Consider the following 20,071-nt stretch of genomic DNA (forward strand, 5'->3'; position numbering starts at 1 on the left):
CCTGTCTTTCAACACCACCACCCTGCGTCCTTTTGTTTGGTGGCAGCCAACTTGGTTGTGTGCAGTATGGACGTTTTTACCGTCAGGTATGACAATATATTGTCTGCTAAAACAAAATGGATGACAATTGTTATTAGTTTTGGCATTGAAATGCACTTTGATAACAATTCTAGCAATAAATGTCCATTTCATTTTTGTAATCTTCAGTCAGTGAATGTATATGATGGGAACTGTGGTTTAGGGTTGGGGTTAGGGTATTTTGTATCAGGTTCCCTAGTTTTACTATTAATAACCAAGAAGAAAATATGATCTGCCATTTTGATGGACATCCATATTCCCTCCCAATAACACCAAAGAGAAGATCAACGCTTTCAAAAGTTTCACTTTTATTCTTTGTTGTTAAAGTTGGTACAAAACCTGTTGATTTAAAAAAAAAAGTCATCTTCTGCTTTAAAAGCCAGAGGGCTCTCCAGAACAGAGTGATGCTGAGGGAGTTCAGGAAGTGGATGAAACATGAATTTAGAAAACAAAGCCCTTATCTCAATGCAAAGGAGGTTTTGGATGTGAAGCCTATTTACTTTTGCAAAGCAAAATATTTGTTTCACAAATCAAAAAGACGTCATCTCCAGACCTCCAAACTACAGTGGGTCAGAAAGCTGTGTGTGTGAGAGACACACACACACACACACACACACACACACACACACACACACACACACACACACACACACACACACACACACACACACACACACACACACACACGTAGTCTACTGTTGGTAATCCCTGAGGTTAACAGTGTTGAACAGTTGGATAATGTTGGGATATTGAGTGTTCTTCGATTCAGAGGGAACCCTCTCTTTGGGAACACACACACACACACACACACACACACACACACACACACACACACACACACACACACACACACCTGTTTTAAGAAGACTTCATAAATAGTTCTGATGCATATTTTAAGCTCAGCGCACAGTCATGGCTCTTGGCCAAACATGTGAAGAAATGTTACTATCTGAAGTATATAAAATGACCAAACCTGCCTTTAGGTCAGAAGTGCACATGTTTGGAAAAAGTGAGTCAAGAGGTTTTCCTATTGATCATGTACAGTGTGTTTTCTGTATGGCTGAGCATAATTCAGTGCATAAATCCTCTGTGCAGTGTGGAGAACTGCAGTGTGTGACGAACCATAGTGGGCCTATGACACTACAGCCTTATATATTGAGGCCTTAGCGTTGTTTCCTGCTGCACACACCTTTTTAAAATGGACAGAAATCAGTGATATTCTGTCATTCATTCTGGTGCTCCCAGTCATATGAGTTGTCTGTTCTCTGATGTGTTTGCAGGGAGAAGTTGCTACATGACTACAGACTCAGTTACCTGAAGTCACCAAATTACAGAACGAGTTGTATATTATGAGGACTGCACCTTCTCACAGAGCTCTCACAGATAAACACACATTTTGCCTTGCAGGGTCTGAGTGTGTTCTCTACCTTAAAGGGGAGCAGGCATCGAGCTAAGGCTATCCGATTGGTACTGTACAGCCATGTGAGACGCATCCCACAATGCAGTTGGAGGTCTCTGCATATTTCTTGGACTGTTAAAGGGTAGGGCTGATGTAGCGTCATTGTGCAAAGGAAAGTACAGATGACCAGTTAACATAGAAAAATGCAATGCAAGACCACATAAAGCAGAGACCCTCATACATACCCCGCAGAATCGGCATCTCTGAAGATCACTCGTCAAAGTTGTCTTTCAAATTACAAGTTCTACAGAATATTGAAGACAGGCATACTTTAAACTAAAGAGATGAATAAATGTTTTCTCTGTACAGAGATGTACATAAAGATAAATACAGTTTTCCATATTATTTTTTAAAAAGCAGACAATCCCTTCTGCTATGTTGTGTTTCTGAATTTGCATTAAAATATAGAAAACGTTTTCATTAAGGAAAAAGGTCACTTAAAACAAAACCAGAGGATCCAGGTAGTAATTAAGGCAATGAGATGTGACAAACAAACAAAGAGGAGCTCCGAGTGTGGAGTGAGACCCCCGTCCCCCTATAGAGCCCCTCTAATCAAGCGGCCCCTGGAAGATGAGCCTGACGTAGCGTGGCTCCGCCCCCAGCGGCAGGGCGCAGAAGGGGCAGGCGGCGTGGAAGGTGTGTGTGCCGTGGGGCAGCGGGATGCGGCTCCAGAACGCTGCCGTCTTCTCGGAGCAGACATGGCCACAGGGGCTGAAGGCGTGCGTGGGCGGGGCCTTGTCCAGGTAGAAACCCGCCTCGCAGCCCAGCCACAGGGGCACGTAGGGGCCCCTGGAGCGGCACATGGGGCACTCCCGCTGGCGGCCCTCCTGGCCCCGGCTCTCCTCGTGGTGCCGCCGCTGGCTGCCCCAGTCGTGGTAGCCGTGCACGTGGCCGCAGCGCAGGTACGCCCAGGGCTGCATCTCGTCGGGCGTCGCCTTGCGCCGCAACGAGGGGAAGGCCAGTGTGTTGAGGCCCACGGGGCACTGCGGGCGCGCCGCATTGATCTCCTGCCGCAGTACCTCTAGGTGCTTGCGGGTGGGCGTGTGTGCCAGGCCCTCGGCCGTGCGCCACAGCAGGGTGGCCCCGCAGAGGTCCAGCAGCGAGCCGTCCACCAGCTCCTGGCTCTCAGCGTCCACCTGGAGAACAGAGAGAAGGACAGGGAGCCAAGAGGTCAAAACACGAAAACCTTCTTAAAGCCTTCTTAACGCTATGTCATTCGTAACCTCTACTTTAAGTTCTACCTTAAAGGTCCCATGGCATGCTACTTTATGGATGCCTTAATATAGATATTAGTAGGCCCCAAACACAGTATTTGAAGACGTTCCCGAAATTCAGCCGTGGTGCAGAATTACAGCCACAACGAGCCAGTCGCACGTTGAGCTGTCCCCAAATGCGCCGTTTCGGCGTCTGTAGCTGTAATGCAAATGAGGAGGAGAGAGGGCGGGTCAAGGAGGAGGGTGGGGGTGTGGCCCTGAGTAGCCTGCATCCACGGTACCATGCGCTCCGTTTACAGTGGATGTATTGCAATGGCGAGGGGCACACAGCCTTTAGCCGTGTTCTGTTAATATTTTAGAACACACTGTCGAGTTGTACGGTTTTGTTTTGGTTTTTTGGTGAGTTTTTCAGTTTTGTTTGGTTGGTTTTAAGCACTGTGTTTTTCCCCAACTCGAAAAGGATGTTACACTGAAGGAGTTCTGCAGGCACTGGGTTTCACTCAGGGACTGGACAGACAACAGTTGTTTCCGTTTCGAGTTGGGGAAAAACACAGTGCTTAAAACCAACCAAACAAAACTGAAAACTCACCAAAAAACCAAAACAAAACCGTACAACTCGACAGTAAAAAACCGCCATCCAGCTGGTTGAGGATCCAGCCAGACTGAGTCCACGCCCAGCCCGCCTGCCGCTGAGTTCACGCCCAGCCCGCCTGCTGCTGAGTCCACGCCCAGCCCGCCTGCCGCTGAGTCCACGCCCAGCCCGCCTGCCGCTGAGTCAACCCCCAGCCCGACTGCCGCTGAAAATCCAGGCCCATCGATCTTCCCAAAGCCAAAAATGGCAGATTCAAAGTCTCTACAACAGCTGAAAAGAGAGAGAACGACTGCCAAGCAGAGGTTCACCCGACAAGCAAACTCAGTTCTGAAGTCCTGCCGGAAAATGTCAGCACCAAAAGGTGCTGTGGCAAAGTTTTGGCTGCGCTGAACTCGCTCTGGCACTGGAGGTAGCTGAAAAGGACTGCAAGCGGCTGACGGGAAGAAAGTCCGACCTGAGGCTGGAGGTTTATGAGCTGATGCTCAGCAACCTTGAGCAGCTGGTGAAGAGAACGAAAGACACCATGCGGCAATGGACTCGGTGGGTCCCAGATGAGGAGCGACCTGACTTCCAGCAGCGCATCAGGAATGTGGAGGGTTGGAGTTAACCTCAGAGAAGGCTGGCCTGCTGCAGACAAAGCTGGACAGCAAGTCCTCAGAAAAAACATCACAACAGTCACCCACCATCAAGCTGAAGCCAACAGCGCTTCCACAGTTTGATGACAACAAGCGCAACTTCTACCTCTGGAGGAGGGAATGGGAGGCACTCCAAAGGCAAGGAGAACCAACCGGGTCCAAAGAGGTGAAGAAGATCCAGCTGTTGGGCAGCCTGGAGGACAAAGTGGCAAGAGATCTGCGCCTGTCAATTTACGGGATGGCAGAGGAGATCTTCCGGGTCCTCGAAAACCGGTTCGGCAACAAAACTTCTATTGCACTGGAAATCATTGAGGAACAACAGGCGCTGCCACCAGTAAAAAGTCACCAACCTAGGAAGATTGTGGACTTAATCCAAATCGTGGAAAGGGCCCTGTACGACCTCAGTGCACTGGGAAACACTGGCGCTCTAAAGAACCCACTCGTCACGAAGTCCCTGGAAAGTAAGCTGCCAGAGGGCCTAAAGAAAGAATGGCTGCTCCATGTGGCGGAAGAGGTAGACTCTGAAGACGCCTCCCCGGAAGACAGGTTTGACATGCTCCTCAAGTTCCTGAGAAGTCAGGAGAAGATTTATGCGCAGCTAGACCAACTGAAGGATGATGAACCCAGCAGGAGAGACATTAGAGTCCCACAAAGGCATGCGCACACAAAGACCACCAACTCCCAAAGCACCCAAGCACCCTGCGTTGTCTGTGGAGAGAGGGGGGCAGGGGCCACAGAAAAAAGCTGTACTACTGCAAAAAATTCAAAACTCTCAAAGTACCTGAGAAAGAGGAAGCAGTTGAGCGGATCGGCGCATGTGGGAGGTGTCTCGAGGTCCACGACGTTTACGCAGAGTGCAAGACCACCTTCCTGTGCAAGAACGAGGAGTGTAAGGGTGCTCCAGGCCTGGGTCATCACTTCTACCTCTGTCCCAAAGCTGGAAGCCAAGGCGATGGGCCACGGCGGCCAAAGCCCAGTCCAGCACAAGGTGGAGGGAAAAAGGGCACAGAGGCCCAAGAAGAGTTCCTGAAGAGCCTGGCCCCCGACCTTGCTCAGCGATGTCGGAACGCATTCTGCAACTCTGTCGCCAAGACGTCCACCTCTGCAGTGCCAGGGAGGAGTCTGCTGGCAGAAAATGGCCTTGAGGAGTTCCCTGTCATCATGATGATCCTGGAAGTCACCGCAAACGCTGGCCAAAAGATTGGGACGTTAATAGACTTGGCGTCCGACACAAATTACATAACTCATGAAGCTGCTGGTGAGCTGAATTTGAGGAGTGAGGTTGTGACGCTCATAGTCGTAGTCGACGTAACGCTGAAAATTGGAGAGGCTGCCGGTAAGCGCTTGACTCGTTTGGTTGGATTTGTGGCGTATACGGTCGGCATGTTTGGAGCTTGGCGTTTGCACTGATTGTCACCATTGTAGTGTTTTAATGTTGGTTGAAAACAGAACAAGGGGCTTGGTGGCCTGGGCACGTTGCATCTGAGACTTTGCAGTCTATTGGTTGTGGTTTTAGCGAAATGGCTGTAACTCTTTTAACCGCGCATCTCCAGGCGGGCACGGGCGCTTCATATTTCATAGTGGGGTTGCTCATGTTCATTGAATTGGGGTAGTTTCTGGTCAATTTAATGTATACTCACTTTGTACAGATTACTATTTTTCTACAAGTCTTAAATGAAATATTGCTAATATTTATTTTTCCTAGTGTTGTAACATGGCAAATTTGGTAAATATTTATTGGAAGCATATTTGCATTTCATTCATGTATTTGCACAGGATTATAGCATATTTGCACATTTATTGCATTCATCGTATTTGCATTTTGCACATTTATTGCATTTTGCACATTTCATCCATGTATTTGCATTTTGCACATTTATTGCATTTTGCACATTTATTCAAGTGACAACTAACTACTGCTCTGTGTATCTTCATGTCTGTTTATCTTAGTTTTTTTACCGAAGGACTAAGGGCTAACCATTGCAAACCTTTGGACTTGTGCTCTATATTCTAAATAAAAAGAAAAAAAAGAGGAAAGACCAAAAACGGAAACAACTGTTGTCTGTCCAGTCCTTGAGTGAAACCCAGTGCCTGCAGAACTCCTTCAGTGTAACAACCTTTTCGAGTTGGGGAAAAACACAGTGCTTAAAACCAACCAAACAAAACTGAAAAACTCACCAAAAAACCAAAACAAAACCGTACAACTCGACAGTAAAAAACCGGCAGCCTCTCCAATTTTCAGCGTTACGTTCCTGCACAGCACTTTTTCCAAACTGAGAGCAAGCACAGTTTAATTTCCGTGTTACTCTCACCAGTGTGTCTCCCCAACTAAACGCCAACCAGATAAATAAGCACCTGTGAGCTGAATGCAGCACAACCAAATCAGTAGAACCGCGGACAGCTGACACTCATTAGTTGACTCGCGCTTCTCTTAATCTTAATAAATTCTCATTTACCGCGGCTAACACACCACCTATTTTTTCTATTTAATTTTTCTGTTTTTAATTTTTTCCCGTGCATTTTCCCTGTGGATTTAAACAAACCGCTGCAGACCTAGTCTGACGCGACACCCAAAAACACACACACACACACACACACACACGCACCCACAGACGCACACACCTGCATTTTTCCTGTGAAATCAAACCAAAACGCTGCAGACCTAGTCTGACGCGACACACACTATATCATATCATAGATATTATCACGGCCAAAAGCTGTGTGAGCCTCCAGACTATATTATGAATCGGCCGCTTTGGGTTCTCCAACCTCTCTAGTTCTTCCACGTCCACATCAATCTGAAGTAGACTGAACCACAACATTCGAAGAGAAGGGGATTGTTGCCTGCAATTGCTGACCGCGGTTGTCTCCCGCCGGAGCCTCGCTGCCGGGGGACGCCCACCTCGGCAGCGGTCAGCGCTTAGGCACCACCGCCTCCTGCAGCGCCGAGTTGGTGGTCCCTCGGCAGGGGGAAGCGGGGCTCAAGTGACATTCGCGGCCAACAATCCCTTTCTCCTCCATGTCGTGGTTCATACCTACTTCAGGGAGTCAAAGCCAAAGTTCCTTTCCCCCAATTCATTCTCAACCATGGCTGAGATAACCATAGGCGTCAATTACGTTGGGGACGCGTCCCACCAGATCTCGCCAAGATTCATTTTGTACCCACTACTTGTACAAATAAAAAATAAAATAAAAAATTACGGTTTATTACATCTTCTCAATGCCGTGGAACGCTCCGTTCACTTGCATGGGCTCTTCACAACTTGCTAAGTATAATTGACCGCTGTCAGGGTAAACAAAGGACTTTTTGCCTATAGTGACGTCCTTGGTATCACTCCTCAAGTAGTCCGGTAACTTTTCAACCTCAGCATCTTCGGTTGCTAAGCGACGTCAACATCGTCTATTTCTCTGCTAATCAACACTATGAATGCTGGCAACAAATAAATTGTAAAAAGACACACCCTGTGAAGTCATTTTTTTCGTTTTGGCACGTAGCTGTGTAATAAGCGGGATAATGTATAGAACGTCGCCGGTCATTATCGAAATTAAGGCCCTTCAGGGCGAAGCAAGACACCATTGCTGCGCGTCGGTGTCCGGTTCGCCCTGTCGGGGCTTATTTTCCCAATAATGACCGGCATTCTATACATTATCCCTTACCTTTTACACAACCCTTTTCAATGCTGTAGACTGCTCGATTCACTTGAATGGGCCTTCCTAACGTTCAGCTGTCAATTATTTTTGTTTATTACACGGCTCTTCTCAATGCAGTGGAATGCTCACGTCCACCATATTTGACCGCTGTCAAGGAAAGTGTTTTTTTTTGCCTCCGATTCACGTCGTCTGTATCCCTCTTCAGTCCGGTAACTTATCAACCCCAGCATATTCGGTTGCTAAGCGACGTCAACGACTTTGGCGAACCATTTCTCTGCTGATCAACGCTACGAATGATAACAGATACATTGGAAAAAGACTGTGTGAAGTTATTTTTTCGATTTGGCAAGTAGCCATTACTACTAATACCAATACTCTTTGGCTGGGATGATGAGGCATCAGACAATCAAGTCATTTTAGCCTGAATACATAGGTAAAAAGCACCAGAGCAGGTTGGTAGTACCATGGACAGTATCAGAACGGGTGTTTTCATGAATTATAAATGACTTATGTATTTGTTTATTTTATCTATTTATTTTCTATTTTTTTCTATTTTCTTTGTTTGTAAATATGTATTATTAGATATGTATATTTGGGGAGTTAGATTATTACTTGAGTAGTGGAGAAGGGGTAGGTTTAAATAAGCATATGCTTCATCCTACTCCTTTTCGGACATGTTGGGTTCACATTATTACTTTTTATACTGACTATTGTTATTGTTGTTTTCACTATTCTCATTGGATTTTTTTTTTGTTTTTTGTTTTTTTTTCAGTTCACTTTGTTGTGTTACCCGCACATGTTCGAAATAAACTATCTAAACTAAACTAAACAGAACGATAACCTGTTGAACTAAATGGATGTGGTAGGCTACACCATGGGATGTATCTGCAGACCACTGCCACATAAATAAAGGTAAGAAGAGGTATTTATTGCTTAAGATTTGCTGGTGCTGTGGCAAGGTCTTTTGTGTTTTTTGCACTCAAATGGTCGGCTGTTTTAACTTGCAATTGATAGTCGGTGGAGTCAGTCTCTTGTTGACACAAAGTGACTTTTGGTCATTCTTGCTTTGCTTGAATTCTGGAATAATTGTCGGGGGGAGTGCATGAGTTTTGGTCAGAATGCCTGAGGCTAAGTTTTGATGGAATGCGTGTTCTGAATTGAGAACAGCCAGCTCATGGTGTGATACAGCGTTCAGCTGTGCAACAAATATTTTTTTCTTTTTCTATCTTGACGACTTTTGTAGTGCTGTGTAGTGCTTAAATGCGCAGTTAATTTCCTTTCCTAGGTCCTCTTGTTTATGTTGTTAGCTTAGCCATATCATGTCACTTTGTCCACATTGGATATATGGAGCAGAACATAGTGGGTCATATGTCCGATGCTTTTTGTAAACGTTTTCGCCTCGTTTTTTGCTCGTTTTACACCGAACGCAAGTTTTAGCCACTGGGGGACCATAGGCAGGCTAGGGGAACTCATATTTATGTCAGAAAAATGAGTTTGTTTTTTTTTAGACACTATTAAATCAGTGTAGGCTGTGCTATGTTCGCCCATTGTTAAATAAATGTTTAGGCCTACTAGAAGGATTTCGAGCAATGGTTTATTCGCAAAGACTTCAATATTTTTTAGAACGCTGTCATGCGCATGAAATGGAAACTCGATCGCTGAGCAATCGATTTCAGCACGTTATCGGGAAACCGGGCCCAGCACAGGAGAGGTAGGTAGAGGTCATTGGGGCCGATGTTTACGTATACAAATAGAATAGTGGAAAAGAAAAGTATGACCCCTGGATCCCCCTCTCCTTTCACATGACCGGCCCCTCAACTCGTTATATTCTCATAATTAACATTAATTATTGAAACAAAAATGGATGCATAGCGTTTCTCACAAGAAATAATATACTATTTACAATAATACAAATGTTTTTTACATAAATCGAGACTATGAAGACAAAAAAGGGAATTCAAATTGTGACTGTTTTGTCTTAATGAAAGCAGCTCTGAGTGAAAACAAGAAGTCCGTAAATAATGTGTTCTTTGTTCTGCTCTAAACCGGATTTTGGGCTGTCTATGTCACTCTACCGCTTAGGATGAGGCAAATGTTTCTGAAGGCTTTGTGCCTCACATGAACACGAACACCGACAACAGGTGACTAAAAACAATCCTATCATTCCACATTTCTTAAAAAAAATATAACGGCTGGATTTTTCCCTGTTCTTCCTGCTTGTTATTGCAAAATGGATCCAGTAGACGCTTGGAGTGAATTTGCATAACCGCGATCTGATTGGCCGACGGCTCCGGCGCTGCCTGAAAAGTTGAACATTTCTCAACTTTTTGACGCAGGCCACGGAGCCAAATGGACGGATGAACCCACAATGCACTTCGCGAGCGCACCATGCATATTCAATGAGATCCGTAGACGGACAGAGTTAGTGCCCTGATTCGTCCTCAACTCACTCAAATCACTTTTCCCAGTTGCGTATTTACTATGGTATCCTCTGAATCCTCGGACGGCGTCTTCCTAGCCAGAAGTCGGAAAACCTTTTTGACTTTGTGATTGTGTCATGAAATCTGCTAGTCGTTGTTTATCCTTAGCTACATTAGCCTCTTTAGCAAACCAGCCCAAAAACAAACAACACAACTTTACATTGTATTGCACGCATAGCAAGACCATGCAATGTTTAAATTGGTGACCGGATTAAGTAGCAATGTAATCAAGTGTGTAAGAGCATTTAAAATCGACATTAATATTACCAACGTGGTACAAATACAAAAAAAAAAAAATCTTCCCGGGTGCAGCCATTTTGTTGAGAGTGTCATCACTGCTCTCGGTCTACTCTCAGATTTCCGAAAGATGAAGACAAAAAGGGGGCGTGCCTCAGAGAAATGCCGCAAGAAAGCTGGGACACACCATTGGATTTGTAACTTCGCTTCCCGGTTTGACTTTGCACCTTATTGATTCCTTGTTTACTTTGCACATTAAGGACCAATAAAACACCAAATAAGATTTGAAAAGCTTTGGAAGTTTATTTACAACACTATTTACATGGTTAGTCGTCATCAAATAAGATCGATCGGGCGGCGAATTGCATTGTGTATCCAACATCCCAACAGAGAACTTCAATTGCTCGAGGGGTCTCCGTAGTTACGGAGTCGGAGTAGTATACTTTGGCCTGCTTTTATAATTTGTAACTGAGTATCTATTTTAGTTACTTTTTGGGAGAAGTAGCTAGTAACTTCTTTTATAATTTGTAAATGAGTAACTACTATTTAGGAGAAGTAACTAGTAACTGCAACTAATTACTTTTTTTAAAGTAACTTGCCCAACACTACTACTAACCATGTAAATAGTGTTGTAAATAAACTTCCAAACCTTATCTAATCTTATCTCTGTCCATCTCCGTTGCGTCGGCGGATAGTTAAAAGATATTGGATGCGCAAGTAGAGCTACAGAGAGGGCTCTCCGTGTCTACGTACAGCACTTTACGGAGTAGTAAAAATCAGCCTTCAGGCTGACCAATTAAAAGCCTTATCGCTGTCACGCTCATATGAGAGGTCTTAAAAGGATATTCTCCTGGAGGACCTTTCCATTCCTGCCCATCACCTGTTATGCGCGGTCATTTCTTCTACTAAATAGAATTTCCTATTTACTGAAGCATATAGCACAGGCCTTCTCATGTTGATAGGATATTACGCCCTAATATTTTTTACCGACTTCGGGTAGCTCTCTCTTTTTTTTGTCATACATACGTATTTTTTGTCTACCTATACGTTTGCATCCCTGTTTTCTTCTATTCCGTATATGGCTGGTATATGTGGCTGGCTATACGGAAATATCTGAACACAAATTATTGTTATTATTCTTATTCTCCTGTTTTACTGATAACAGAGGCACAGCTGTTGTTGCCCAAAGGGGCACCTACATGTCACATTTAAGTTGCCCGATCACAGAGTTCACCTGCCCTGGGCAAGCAGGCAACCGTTAATGTCGAGGCCTGGTTAGGGCATGTGAATTTAGGTGTGTTAAGGTGGTCTGTTAAGGTTCAGTGTGTCAGGGCATGCAAGAAAAAATAAGACGAGATAAGACACTTAATTGCCCCTTAAGGAGATGTCTTGGACAAATCCAGTATCTGCTTTCACAATGTGCAGCATGTGTGGAGGTCTCCTACCATCTTGCCCCACTGCTGGGCCGAGCGCGTCTCCCTTAGGGTGAAGATGTTCCCGCAGACAGAAATCTCCCTCCAGACGCCCTGTTGGGAGTCCTGGGTGAAGCCCTGCCGCGGGTGCATCACCAGCACCCCGTTGGTGGTGAGGCCGTCCATCTGTCCGTCCAACCTCCTCCACTTGGCCGCCTTCTCCTGCAGGACCAAACCAAGGTCATAACTACTTCCTGAACTTTCAGTCGTTTGTAACATTAACAGCAAAGACTTATAGAAGAGAGCTTTAATAAAGTGATTTAACATCCGGTCTCTGTTGTTCTAATTGCCCCTGTTGTGGTTTTTCGTATGGTTCATCTCTGTTATTCAGATCCTAGCTGAAGATTAATTTCTTTATGGCTGTATATGGACAATAAAGTTTTGAAACTTTGTTTGAAGCCTCCTCCCTCCCCCCTCCCCCAGGCTCCCCCCCCCATGCTTCACCCCTAGGAAGATGTTCTTGGACGAGTCGAAGCCAGCGGCGTAGATGCTGGCGGTGTGGGGGGGGCTGCGCTGGCAGGCGATGCGGCAGGCGAAGCGGGAGATGGTGCTCTGAACCGACTGGGGGTCCGGGGAGCCCGGGCCGCCTATCGCCGTGTCCGTCACCACGAAGTCGATGGGGCTCTCCGTTGATCGCCCGATCTGATGGTAGAGAGATAGGAGAAAGCGAGGCACATGAGGTTCTAAGTAACATATTGAACTTGTTTTATATTTAGTTCCTACACAAGTTGACATTTAAATCAGATTCTCAGCAGGCCTGACCCTCCTTTAGAATGGATGATAGTGTTGTGTGAGAACTGAATTTCTCTAAAAGGTGAGAGAGAGCGAGAGCTAGAGATAAAAGAGGGGTCAAATCACCAGATCCATCTCGCCGAGTGCCAGAAACAGCAAGTGTTTAGTGTGTGAGGCTGTGTGTGCACCTGAAACATGTCCGTGTTGTTGTCATGGGTGTACTCCACTACCACAGTCTGGGCTCGGGATAGGGTGTAGGAGATACTGTGCTGGTCTTTGCTACTGATGGCCTTCAGAGAGGTGGAGACAGGAGACAAAGGAATGGTTTGAGATGGTTGGAGAAGAAAGATAGACAGAGAGAGACTGCAGTTTCTAACAGCATCTCTTTCTAAAGCCTAATCCCAATGAGCTGGTGATGCAGTGTGTGGTTGTGTTCCGTACCTTAGCAGCCTGTGGTGTGTATGCGCTGTGAACAGTGCTGGGTTTGACCCCGTTGGCCTTGGACCGTTTGGAAAGGCCAAAGCGACTCTTATGTCGGCCTCTGTCTCCATTGGGTAGGGATCCATTATACCTGTACAACGCACACACACACACACACACACACACACACACACACACACACACACACACACACACACACACACACACACACACACACACACACACACACACACACACACACACACACACACACACAAACACACACACAGGGACAATGTGTAAAATGTAAATTATAACAACGCAATGATTTGCAAATAATTTTTTACCTGCAAGATATTCCATGTTCTATTTCTAATTAAGCCTTGCAACACATTACGAAGCAGTTGGGACAGGGAATGAGTGAGTCGGATTAACAACACCCATAGTGGTTTGGGCATTGAGTAACACTTTTCTTTACTTTTGGAAGTCATTTATTGTGACTTCTCCCTTGATGGAAAACTTCTGCTGGTCTCTGTATTTTGTAATGAAGCCCGTTTTTAATGCATGCCCACATCTACACACTGGAACAGAGAGTGTGATGACCAGGGTGAGTGAACAGCTTCACCTTAGCAAACTTTGGGAAGTGTTGTCATGGCAGAAGTGAGGTAGGTTTAGCCCGTTTCCATGGTTATTCCAGAGGCACCCTGGGGTCGAGCAGGCTTTCTTGTGTGTGAACAATGTGGGTTAGGAGGGGCCTGTGTGTGTGTGTGTGTGTGTGTGTGTGTGTGTGTGTTATTTATTCTAACAATTCAGTCTCTTACAATTTGGTTTGAAAATGATAGTAATAGATCAGACTGTGTTTAAAAAGTGATCCATTCAAAACTGAAACCACAATACACGCAAACGCCTAGTCTCACTCTCTGTCTGCCTGCAGCATCAGCTTGAGGCTATTCCCACAATAGCATGAACCATACAGGCCTCGACATTAACAGTTGCCCAGCTTGCCCGGGGCAGGTGAACTCTGTCATCGGGCAACTTAAATGGGACATGTAGTTGCCCGTTAGGGGAAGTTAATAATTTTTTTGAAAATACACTAAATATGCATACAAAATAAACGTCCTTCTATATCGCGGGAGCGGAACTTTCTACAGGGCTGTGCGTCTGTTCGGTAAAACAGGAGAATAAGAATCATAACAATAATTTGTGTTCAGTCACTGTATAGACAACTGCCACATACGGAATAGAAGAAAACAGGGATGCAAACACAGTATGACCAAAAATAGAGAGAGCTACCCGAAGCCGGAAAAAATATGATGGCGTAATATCCTATTAACATGAGAAGGCCTATAATGTATGTATAACAGGTGATTGGCAGTTATGGAAAGGTCCTCCAGAATGATAGCATTTTAAGACATCTCAAATTAGTGTGACAGCAATATGGCCTCTAATTGGTCAGCCTGAAGGCTGATTTGTACTACTCCGTAAAGTGCTGCACATAGACATGGAGAGCCCTCTCCGTAGCTCTAAATGCACATCCAATATCTTTTACCCATCTGTCGATGCAAGGTTTGGCAGTTTATTTACAACACTATTTACATGGTAAGTAGTAGTGTTGGGCAAGTTACTTTTAAAAAAAGTAATTAGTTACAGTTACTAGTTACTTCTTCCAAGTAGTAGTTACTCAGTTACAAATTATAAAAGTAGTTACTAGTTACTTCTCCCAAAAAGTAACAAAAATAGTTACGCAGTTACAAATTAGTGGGGCGCTCACGTTACCTGTGCGACGCGGGAGCAGCTTGTGTGTTTGACTGTTTGTCTGTTGTCTGCGTGCACCTTTTAACCATAACTTAAATTTTTTAAATTTCGCCTTGGAGCTTACGTGGAAGAGTTTTTAATCATGAGGGGATTCGACTTGGGGGTATTTGCCGCACTTTGGACTCTTTTTAGCCGATTTGCCTTTGGACAGCATGTTGGCGGCGGCGAGGCTATCACCTACAGCCGGGAGCTACTTCTTGCCCTTCGTCCACTGGCAGTAAGAGACAATATTCTGCACATTCCCCGATCGCTGCGAATAAGTAGCTTACAGGCTGCAGCAAGTGGAATTGTTTACATTCATCGGCGGGCGAACGTCGTATCAGCCTATCAGCTGATCGCGGAGGTGACCAACAGACTGGACGCTCTTTCCCCCGACGCTCAAAAATTCATTTTAGGAGATTTTAATAAATGCCAGGTACAGAAGACATTGAAAACATATGAACAGTGTGTTACCTGTGCAACTACTAAGAAGAACTCCACTATTGACTTGTGTGATGGCTCAGTACCTGGCGCTTTCAGATCCCTGCCTATGCCTTTGAGGCATCCTATCACAATAGTATACTTCTTGTGCCGATTTACAAGCCCATCTGTAAGCGACAAGAGCAAACAGTTATATCAGTTAAATGCTGGACGGAAAACAGCATTGCCAGTCTACAAGCTTTCTTTGATTGTACAGATTGGGATGTATTCTATAGCATGCTATGACTTAAATTAGCTGGCTCAAACTGTGTCTTCTTACATATCCTGTGTGGACACCAATATTCCCTGTAATAATATTACAGTCTTCCCTAATAACAACCCATGAGTTACTAAAGAACTAAAAAATGCCATAAACAAGAAGAAAAGCTTTTTTTATACAGGGAATAGCCAGGAAAAGAATAAGGTGGAACTTAAGTACAGTAGTGGTGATCTTCGGGCAGCTTGGAAGGGAATAAAATCCATGTCCTCAATCAATCAGAGAAACAGTGACAGTGATAGGAAACCTCTTAACATCTAGGGAATAAGTGATGCAGATCTCCCAAATACTTTTAACGAATTTTATTCCCGTTTTGAAAAACATGATTTTTCTAGCAATATCTCTCTCCTTAGACAGTCCCTATCTTCTGATTTTTATATTTTCATCAGTCAGGAATGTGTTAGAGATCTTCTAAAACGTGTAAACATTTGGAAGGACCCTGGTCCAGATCACATCTGTGGGCACACGCTGCATTACTGTGCTGACCAGCTTAGTAGTGTCCTTCACCATATCTTCCAGAGATCACTTGATTCTAATCAAATCGCCGCTATCTGGAAATCCTCCACTGTGATACCTGTCCCAAAGATCACTAATCCAAGGCAACTCAATGATTTTAGACCAGTTGCGCTAACATCATTAATAATAAAAATCTTAAGAGAAAATTTTGAAAAACCTTGTTTTATCTATTGTGGATGAAAAACTTGATCCACTTCAATTTGCTTACCAGTCAGGGAGAGGTGTTGAGGACGCAAATCTTTTCATACTCAATAACTTGTACAAACATTTAGAAAAGCCACAAGCCCATGTCAGGTTCTTGTTCGCAGACTTTTCAGCGGCATTCAACACGATGCAGCCGCATCTTTTAATAGAAAGTTTGCCATGTGATTTTAAATTACCTCATCAGATTGTATTATGGATTTTGGACTTCTTGACTGAGAGAGTGCAGAGAGTGTCTGTAAATGGCAGTTTCTCAGATTCTCTAATTATGTCCACAGGCTCGCCACAAGGGTGTGTCCTTTCGCCCTTACTCTTTATTATGTTTACTGACGGATCCAGAGCAGTCAGGAGGACAGCAGCTATTTGGTCAAATTTCTGACGATACCGCGTTACTGTCCCTTCTCCAAGGCTCAGAATCAGACCACGGGAATGCTCTCACTGATTTTATTTCTTGATGTGATGGTAACTTCTTGGACTTAAATGTATCTAAAACCAAGGAACTGATCATGGATTTTAGACGGAACAGAAACACAGCCAAAGAGTGTATCATACATAAGGAAAGTATGGAAATAGTTACATCTTATAAATATCTTGGTACTATTTTCGATGATCACCTTAAGTTTGATGTAAACACTGAGGCTATTTTGAAGCGAGGGCAACAGAGAATTCACCTTCTCCGCAAACTAAATTCCTTTTCTGTAAGTCCTGTCATCCTCTGTCGTTTTTATCAATCTTTTATTGAGAGCCTCCTGAGCTTTTCTATTATCTGCTGGTTTCACAGCCTCACAGTAAAAGACAGAAACAGCCCGAACAGTATTGTCAACATCTGTTCTAAGATCACCGGAGTTAAACAAAGGGACTAGAGTTATTTTTGCAATCGGCAAATCATTAAGAAAGCAGCAGGTATTTTGCGTTCTTCTGGTCATGTTCTTAAAAGTGAATTCTCTGTGGTGCCATCAGGGCTTCGCTACGCTTTACCTGCTTGCAGAACAAACCGCCATTCCAAGTCGTTCATCCCCTCTGCAATTCGACTACTAAATGCTCTGTAGTTGTTTATGTGTATTTGTTGTTTGTAGGTTACTGTGTCTGTATACAAGCTGCTCAAACGAATTGCCCCTTGTGGGATTAATAAAGTTGTACTGTATTGTATTGTAAATTATAAAAGTAGGCCAAAGTATACTACTTCGACTCCGTAACTACGAAGACTAACGTAACGACGGCATTTCTCGGAAGCACGCACCCTTTTTGTTTTCATCTTTCAGAAATCTGAGAGTAGACCGAGAGCAGTGATGATGCCCTCAACAAAATGGCTGCGCCCGGGATTTTTATTATTATTATTATTTATTTTTTTTTAGTTCTCCGTCGGGATGTTGGATACGCAATGCAATTCGCCACCCGATCGATCTTATATGATCACTACTAACCATGTAAATAGTGTTGTAAATAAACTTCCAAAGCTTTTAATATCTAATTTCGTGTTTTATTGGTCCTCAATGTGCTACTTTTTTCCGGTCACTAATTTATACATTGCATGGTCTTGCTGTGCGTGCAATACAATGTAAAGTTGTGTTGTTTGTTTTCGGGCTGGTTTGCTAAAGAGGCTAATGTAGCTAACAATAAACAACGAACAGGAATGCTATAAATGCTCCGAGACCGGAAATGATGGAAGGCTGGCGTCCGAGCATTCAGGAACGCACCACTACTATGGTCACGCCAAGACCCGCCCTACTCTGTCTTTGATTGGCCGGGTTGCATGCAACTCAACTGGACGCTTTAGAACTCTACGGTACCCTCGCTGGGAGCATTCGAGAGCGCCTCAAAATAACCCTAACCCTAATTATAGCTACGGAGCCCCTCTGGTGACATCTGGGAAAAAAATCTACATCTGTTTGCCCGACTTAGTGATCTGTTTGCATGACTTGATAATCTTTGGCCACAATTTAATAAATTGCGGGAACGAGATAATTAATTTGTGGCCACAGTTTAATAATTTGTGGGAACAAGATAATTATTTTGTGGCCACAGTTTAATAATTTGAGTGTGGCTGTGTTGTCTATTGTCACAGCAGGGGTTAGACGCATGTCGGCTATGGACAAGATAGAAGAGATATCGTTCTATTTTGACCTCGGAATGAATTACAATGACATGCTAAAGTCACTTGCTGTTAGGCAAGGAGTTATTATAAGTAAGAGGCACTTAATTAGGCTGCTAAAAAAGCACGGGTACAGCCGAAGACAATATGATGACCTCGGTGACGAGATAGACTTTATCATGCAACAGCTGAAGGGAAATGGAAACCTGCATGGATACAGATGGATGTACAGCAAATGCATGAAATTATTAATTATCATTTGGCATCCTTGCAAATGATAATTATATCTGGCATACTGATTCATATGATAAATGAAAACCATATGGGATCTGCATCAATGGTTGCATAGACAGCTTTTCCCGTAAAATAATTTGGCTTAAAGCGGCATACACCAGCAGTGATCCACATGTCATTGGAGGCTACTTTATGGAGGCCTAGAGGAGTTTGGTGGCTTCTAAGGTCCGCCCTGACACTTGGTGCTGGTGTAGCTGTCAAAACGAGGTCCATCCTCTATCACGTCACCGAAGTCATCATATTGTCTTCGGCTGTACCCGTGCATTTTTAGCAGCCTAATTAAGTGCCTCTTACTTATTATAACTCCTTGCCTAACAGCAAGTGACTTTAGAATGTTATTGTAATTCATTCCGAGGTTAAAATAGAACGACATGCGTCTAACCCCTGCTGCAACAATAGACAACCACAACATAAAACACAACATAAGTATCTCGTTCCCACGAATTATTAAACTGTGGCCACAAAATAATTATCTTGTTCCCACAAATTATTAAACTGTGGCCACAGTTTAATAATTACAAATTAGTTATCTCGTTCCCTTAATTTATTAAATTGTGTCAACAGATTATTAAATCATGTAAACAGATCACTAAGTCGGGAAAACAGATCACTAGATCGGGAAAACAGATTATTAAGTCGGGAAAACAGATCACTAAATCGGGCAAACAGATTTATTTATTTTTCCCAGATGTCACCAGAGGGGCTCCGTACTACGGAGTGATCTGTTTACATGATTTAATAATCTGTTGACACAATTTAATAAATTAAGGGAACGAGATAACTAATTTGTGGCCACAGTTTAATAATTTGTGGGAACAAGATAATTATTTTGTGGCCACAGTTTAATAATTTGTGGGAACGAGATACTTATGTTGTGTTTTATGTTGTCATTTCTTTGAGGGAAAAGTAATCCACTCCACTTCCATTTAAAGAAGGCTGTTCAGTGTTTCCCCTAGAATTTTTTTTAGGCCCGGTGGTAAGAGCTGATGGTGTGATTTGTTATACATTTTTCACGGGATGCTAGAGTATTTGTTGGTTATTTCCAAATAAAACACTTGCTTAGCCATCACAAGTTGGTTAAGGTGTGGACATATAAAGAACGAGGCTAGTGTTTCGCGGGGGCGGTAAAAATGTCCATGGTAACGGCGGGCTGAACCAATCAGACGTCGCATTTACGCGATCGGTTCATGGTATAGTTCTTCTGCCGGAGAATAAACAGTGTTTTTCTAAAAACAAAGTTGATTTAATATAAACTAATTTCATGTACAGGAGCATAAAGCACCAATACATATTGAGATAGCTGGTGGTGAGCTTGGATGGTTATGATATTATGGCTAATAATAATAAAAAAAAAAAAAGATATTTTTTTTTTCATTTTTTTTTTTTTCTCTTTTTCATTTTTTTTTCATTTTTTTGGCTGGTTGTTGGCCTGGCGGGGGCGCTCGTT

At 43.8% G+C, this 20,071-nt stretch overlaps 1 protein-coding gene across 2 annotated transcripts in view; it reads right to left on the bottom strand.

Annotated features, from left to right (window-relative positions):
* Positions 1-364: 364 nt before the first annotated feature.
* The window catches only part of peli1b (pellino E3 ubiquitin protein ligase 1b), a 50,402-nt gene continuing 30,695 nt past the window's right edge, over positions 365-20,071 (bottom strand). The window contains exons 3-7 of one of the 2 annotated variants that reach the window (XM_030379387.1): positions 12,992-13,121; positions 12,739-12,840; positions 12,263-12,460; positions 11,792-11,980; positions 365-2,673 (exon numbers count right to left, since the gene is read on the bottom strand). In XM_030379387.1, coding sequence (XP_030235247.1) covers positions 2,086-2,673; positions 11,792-11,980; positions 12,263-12,460; positions 12,739-12,840; positions 12,992-13,121 — 1,207 coding nt within the window. In that variant the 3' untranslated portion in view covers positions 365-2,085. The remainder of the gene's footprint in view (positions 2,674-11,791; positions 11,981-12,262; positions 12,461-12,738; positions 12,841-12,991; positions 13,122-20,071) is intronic. The other variant, XM_030379388.1, reaches the window with a different exon arrangement.

Source organism: Gadus morhua, chromosome 15 (assembly GCF_902167405.1).
Source record: "Gadus morhua chromosome 15, gadMor3.0, whole genome shotgun sequence".
Classification (NCBI taxonomy): domain Eukaryota; kingdom Metazoa; phylum Chordata; class Actinopteri; order Gadiformes; family Gadidae; genus Gadus; species Gadus morhua.